Consider the following 6,968-nt stretch of genomic DNA (forward strand, 5'->3'; position numbering starts at 1 on the left):
AATTGAAACAACACAACCTCCTCACACATTTTATTCTTTTTATCCTTCCTTATTTCTAGGAAATTCTTCATATCAGTTAACCTGAATCTCTTTGTAGCTGAAATCCATGTCATCTTGCTTTTGTCCATGAACCCTGAAAACAGATTTTTCTTTGCTTCTTTACAGAGTAATGTGGAACAGTTCTTACTTTCTTGGAGACTATAATGATGTCTTCCCTCAGTTTTCTATTCTCTAGTCAAAACAAGACAAACATTTTCAGTCATTTTTGTTGTAAATCAGATTTTATGACTCTCAGATCAGTCTCTTTGGTCTTCCTTAACTGTTGTGTCTAAAACTGACAAGTTTTTGTAGCTAAGGTTGTGCCAATTCTGAATTGAGTGAAGAATTACTTAAGATTTCTTATTTTTGTTTATATAGCTCATTATATTGCGTGCCCTTCCTTCAACAGCATGACACTGTTGACTCACATTAGCTCCAAATTTATATCAAGATTCTTTCACAAAGAACTACTAACAGCTTGTTTTACAGCTTGTGTTTCTGCTCTTGGTTATTCTTTCATGAGTATAAAAACTTTTTTTTTTTTTTGCTGTTTCTTTGTAAATTTTCTGTTCTTATTACACCCTATTTTTTCAGAGTCTGACAAAATCAAGTCCTAATCCTGTCCTCTGGTAAACTGGTTACCCGACTCTCTTAGAATTGTCTGTAAATTTTACAAACCCATCTTTTCCATTATCTAGGTTCCCATAAAAATATAAAGTAATACTGGAACACGAAACAAACCATTATATACTATGTATCCTTCCATTTTGCTAGACCTAAGGTTTTTGATAAATATCAATCATAAATGACAAACTGAAATTATAGCTTGAACTCTAAAAGTTAGGAGACTTGAGGAATGTTGTATTCCCAGGAAAAATGAAATCTCTGGAAGGTCAGACTTCATACAAAACTACAGAATTTGGAGGGTTCTCTGAGGAATTCCTGTCTGACCTTATATTAATAAGAACCATGTCAACTGTGGCAATTTGCCATATTTAATTATCACAGATAGGATAGTAATTGAAATTAAAGATACAAAACTGCAGAAAGTGTTTTGGAAGATGAAGTCAATCACATGCAAAGCTTATGTCAGTCTGCATTAGTCTGCAGAAATCACTTAAAAGAAGCTGAAAGTACTGGAAGGAAAGAAAGATGTGGATACACAAGGCAGATTGAATGTTGATGCAGGAGTCTGGAAAGCAGATTCTATAAGGCAGAAATACTCAGATCAAAAAGCAAAAAGTTTCTAAACCAAAGTGCACAAGAATTATGAATGTGCAGGCTCAAATGATGTCCAAAATTTGGAAAATGCTGCAAGAACAGTGAGAAATGTAACCACCTGAGAAAAGTTTGCAAGAGAAGCTGAAGCAGGAAAGCACAGAATAAATACATGACCAGAGCATGCAGGGGATAGTACAGGCAATAGAATGTAGCAAAGAAAAACTGCATGGAAACCCTGAATGGCACCATCTCATCTTTCTTCAGTGGCCTAAAAAGTTAATTATATCTTCTAAACTAGATGCTTAGTCTCCCTCCCCAGTGGTAGGAAAAAATATTTGCATTCAAAAAAAAAAAAAAATTACACAATCCTGCAGAATGTGAAATGCACAAGTGCAAGACAGGGTACAGTGGAGTCCAGTAGATTATATATAGAATGGAGAAGGTGAAAAAGGAACAATTATTCTTGTTAACTACTGAAAAATAATGGCAGAAGTTGGAATTCATTGCAGAAAGGAATGAGAAATGTAACTATTTTCCAAGCACTTATATGCATGAGCAGCAGAGGTGGAAAACATTTCCTAAATGTGCTGTTGTGGTGTCCAGAGGAAGTTGCAAATCATGGTCAGAGAGGTCTAGGTCTGCCTACAGCCAAGAGAAAAATATAACTGCAAGCTGGGAGGATAAAAGTTGCACAGTAAGTAGCTCAACGTGCTTGTCAACTCTTCTTGAAGCATTTAGCATTTGTCCCAGTTGGAAATGTTGTACAGTACAAGATGGATCTTTGATTAAATACACTGTGGTTGTGCTGGTGTCTGGAGATTATAGAAAGCAACAGTAAGCAAAATAAACCTACATGTGTTTGGGGAGATCAATAGGGAGTTATGCAGCTCCCCAGGAGCTTATGCAAATTGTGTTCCATAATTACAAGATTGTCAGTTATGGAGGAAGTTATATACATAACCCTTAACACTTCCACAAGCAGGAGGTAGATTACCTGAGGTGGATGGATAGAAAGCAGATCCAAGAAGTGAAATAGAGAAGACTGGCCTCATTGCAATATACTGTTCCTACTTGAAGTCATGTTTAAACTTTCCTTCTTTTAGGAACTCATATGTCACACTGGGAGTTTACATAAATAAACAATACTCTGTTTTGGATCCTTAAATATTCAGCTGACAGACACCTTGGACTAGCTGAAAGTTAAATTAAGCTAATGACTTCATAAACTTAATCAAGACCTTATGTTTGCACAAGTTAAAGATATTGTCAGTATTGTACTGCATAAAATCAGACTAAAGTGTCAGCTAAGGTGACATTCCTGTAAAGCTGTGGGTCCAAGACTGTTCATGATGCTAGGGAAATTATCACATTTCATTCTATGAGTTACCTTTCCACTTAATACCAATACACATCAGTTTTTATCATACATGGAGGGTTCTGTCTCTGTGTAGGTGAAGTTAGGCTGCTTATTTTTAAAAGCAGGAAATATTTGTTCAGTTCTAATGTACTATTCTGGTCATTTCCTTTCTAAAACAGCAAATGAGTCAAAAAAAATACAAGAAAATCAGTGGGATGTTATGCTAGGCTAATAAAAAGCAATTCACTTGGAAACAGTTGACATGCTGTTCAGTGGGTAAAGCCGGTCTAGTTTACATAGTATCTTCACAAACAAGATGGTAGTAGTAATGGTAGTAGTAATGGTAGTAGTAATTTTTGAATCTTACATGAAAACTTGCAAGACTTTGAGGCAGTTACAGTTCATATATATATGTATATATATACACACACATATATATATGTATGTATGTATATATGTATACACATACGACAAGCCTTTGAACAAATTAAGCAGGAAATAGTTCATGCAGTAGCCCTCGGGCCAGTCCGAACAGGACCAGATGTAAAGAATGTGCTCTACACCGCAGCCGGGGAGAATGGTCCCACCTGGAGCCTCTGGCAGAAAGAACCTGGGGAAACTCGAGGTCGACCCCTGGGGTTTTGAAGTCTGGGATACAGAGGATCTGAAGCCCGCTATACTCCAACTGAAAAGGAGATATTGGCAGCATATGAAGGAGTTCGATCTGCTTCGGAAGTGGTCGGTACTGAAGCGCAGCTCCTCCTGGCACCCCGACTGCCGGTACTAGGCTGGATGTTCAAAGGAAGGGTCCCCTCTACACATCATGCAACTGATGCTACATGGAGCAAGTGGGTTGCACTGATTACTCAGCGGGCTCGAATAGGAAACCCCAGTCGCCCAGGAATCTTGGAGGTGATTATGGACTGGCCAGAAGGCAAATACTTTGGGATATCATCAGAGGAGGAGGTGGTTCGTGCTGAAGAAGCCCCACTGTACAACAAGCTACCGGAAAATGAGAAGAAATATGCCTTGTTCACTGACGGGTCCTGTCGTATTGTGGGAAAGCATCGGAGATGGAAAGCTGCTGTATGGAGTCCTACACGACGAGTTGCAGAAGCTGCTGAGGGAGAAGGTGAATCGAGTCAGTTTGCAGAAGTGAAGGCCATTCAGCTGGCTTTAGATATTGCTGAACGAGAAAAGTGGCCAGTTCTCTATCTCTATACTGATTCATGGATGGTAGCAAATGCCCTGTGGTGGTGGTTACAGCAATGGAAGCAAAACAACTGGCAGCGCAAGGGCAAGCCCATCTGGGCTGCGGCATTGTGGCAAGATATTGCTGCCCGGGTAGAGAACCTGGTTGTAAAGGTACGCCATGTAGATGCTCATGTGCCCAAGAATCGGGCTACTGAAGAACATCAAAACAACCAGCAGGTGGATCAGGCTGCTAAGATTGAAGTGGCTCAGGTGGACCTGGACTGGCAACATAAAGGTGAATTATTTATAGCCCGATGGGCCCATGACACCTCAGGCCATCAAGGTAGAGATGCAACATACAGATGGGCTCGTGATCGAGGGGTGGACCTGACCATGGACGCTATAGCACAGGTTATTCATGGCTGTGAAACATGTGCTGCAATCAAGCAAGCCAAACGGTCAAAACCTCTTTGGTATGGAGGACGATGGCTGAAATATAAATATGGAGAGGCCTGGCAGGTTGATTACATCACACTCCCTCAAACCCGCAACGGCAAGCGCCACGTACTTACAATGGTGGAAGCAACCACCGGATGGCTGGAAACATATCCTGTGCCCCATGCCACCGCCCGGAACACTATCCTGGGCCTTGAAAAGCAAGTCTTATGGCGACATGGCACCCCAGAGAGAATTGAGTCAGACAACGGGACTCATTTCCGAAACAACCTTATAGACACTTGGGCCAAAGAACATGGTATTGAGTGGGTGTATCACATCCCCTATCATGCACCAGCCTCTGGAAAAGTTGAACGATACAATGGACTGTTGAAGACTACACTGAAAGCAATGGGTGCTGGGACATTCAAAAATTGGGATACACATTTGGCAAAGGCCACCTGGTTAGTTAATACCAGGGGATCTGCCAACCGAGCTGGACCTGCCCAATCAAACCTGTTACGCACTGTAGAAGGGGATAAAGTTCCTGTAGTACACGTAAGAAACATGCTGGGTAAAACAGTCTGGGCTACTCCTGCCTCAGGAAAAGGCAAACCCATTCGTGGAATTGCTTTTGCTCAGGGACCTGGATGCACTTGGTGGGTAATGCAAAAGAATGGGGAGGTCCGGTGTGTACCTCAAGGGGATTTGATACTGGGTGAGAATAGCCCATGAGTTGAATTGTAGTATGTTAATTATTATATAATACTGTATGCCATCACTACCATGATTGCTATATATCATAGATGAAAATGGTGATTAATTAGAATGTATTGGAAAGAGTGTAACCTGAGCATGACATAAATGGTATGGAATAAGGGGTGGATATCTGGGATGACACAGGATTTAGGTGTATGTGTTTATACATGGTCTGGAACCTGACTTTTAACAATGAGATTTTGAGCCCCCCCAGTGTGATCAGTGGAATTCATAATGCTACTGAGCCTAAAAATGTTTTTGTTATTTTTTTGGATATCTAGCAACAGAAATGCATCCAAGATATTCTGTATTATTGGAAAATGAAAGGTAGTTTAGCTTTGTGTTTATTTAATATATGTGTATTAATAGGAGGTATAAATGCACATGCATTTATTGAAGAGCTGTGACATTTTTCATTGAAGAGCTGTGACAAGGGTTATTACAACTAATCATGATAGCTGGTTTGTCAGAAAACATAACTAATTTTAAAATGAGCACCTATGTTTCAATTGTACGGAGGAAAAGCTGATTTGATCTGCAAAACCAAATGAAGGGAAGTGAGTTTGTACCCTTGGAAACTGGAATAAAGCAACTGAAACTATAAAACTTGGATGGAGAAGATTGCATAATAAATAGAAATCTGTTTGCTATAATTTATATCTGAAAACATCTGGTATTTCTTGTTAAATGTGATTAATAGTGCTTAAAAATGTACAGAACATTTTCATCAAATTATCATTGTTTTAGTTGTTGTCTATAATGCTAAGTACATTAATGAAATAAGACCAATGTTCCTTATTAGTATTTATCCTCCACATATAGTGTTTGTCACCCTGATGATTAAAGATGACAGCAGTGCTTCAGGATAGCTAATATCTGGCATGGGTTCATCCTCCAGGTAAACCACACAGGAGCTTTTTGGGGACACAGGATTCATTCTTATGGACCCTGAACCATCCATAACCTTTGTTACTGAAACCCCCCAGGCTGTTCCACCACATACTGATGGTCAGAGGTTTGATGGGTCACAGCAATGTCTTGGAAGCTGCTGAGGAGTCACTGCCTTGTGGACAAATGTTTGAAATAGTGTTCAACCTCACAATGTTCCAGTCTACAATATCAGGATAAAAGCTTTAATGTGGGGGAGAATGAGATCATATGAGGACTGCACTCATTTTGCTGTCTTGCCTTTGTAGAAATGAGAGATGATTTCTCCATCCACAGTTTCTCCAAGCTGAGTTGGAGGTCATTTACACTCATATCTCCCTTCCAGATGCTGTTTTGTGAATAACAATGCATTTCCTCAAATGCAAATGTAGCCCAAAGCTTATTGTAAAACTAGTAAAACTGCTGCTCAGTGTAGCTCAGCAGCAGCCTGTAAGTCTTTGCTTATAGGTTTTTGTTTTTGTTTTTGGCAATCTTTAACCCAACTGAACAGAAATTTGTGGAGTTTAACCAACTCATCTGAAGCTTGAAAGTGACTACTAATAGAAGTTACAGCTACCAGCTGATTTTCTGCATAATACCTTGAAAAAGGGATATGTATATCAGACTTACAAAGAAGAAGTGAGGTAGGGTTCTCTCAAACTATTCTGGCATCCCAGCCTGCATTAATCCTCAAACCATTGGAAACTGTATGGTAAAAGCCTCACAGAGCTCCACAGGCTTTGTGCACACTTGACTTTTATCAGATCAGTGAAAGGTAAACAGAACACTGAACTAGAGTTGTTATGTGCCCAGAGGATGTTGACAAATGATCAGCAGTCAGGCTTTTGCCTATCAACAATCTCATCTACACTTGCAGACTCAGTAATGACTAGATTCCTCAAGAAAGCTACAGGTCATCGAACATACCTTTTTCCTGAAGAGATATTAACAATTTTAAAACTACCTTATGCCTTCAAGATCTGTGAATGGCATATATTTATCTTTGGATTTGGCTAGACCAAGTTTGGTCCATGTC

The 6,968-nt window shown here is 39.8% G+C and overlaps 1 protein-coding gene across 1 annotated transcript in view; it reads left to right on the forward strand.

Annotated features, from left to right (window-relative positions):
• Window positions 1-6,736, forward strand: part of LOC308192945 (uncharacterized protein) — a 332,117-nt gene extending 325,381 nt beyond the window's left edge. The window contains exon 2 of the mRNA XM_080587026.1: window positions 3,699-6,736. Coding sequence (XP_080443152.1) covers window positions 3,699-4,981 — 1,283 coding nt within the window. The 3' untranslated portion in view covers window positions 4,982-6,736. The remainder of the gene's footprint in view (window positions 1-3,698) is intronic.
• Window positions 6,737-6,968: the final 232 nt, after the last annotated feature.

Source organism: Anser brachyrhynchus (genome assembly GCF_964034855.1).
Source record: "Anser brachyrhynchus genome assembly, chromosome: 1".
Lineage (NCBI taxonomy): Eukaryota > Metazoa > Chordata > Aves > Anseriformes > Anatidae > Anser > Anser brachyrhynchus.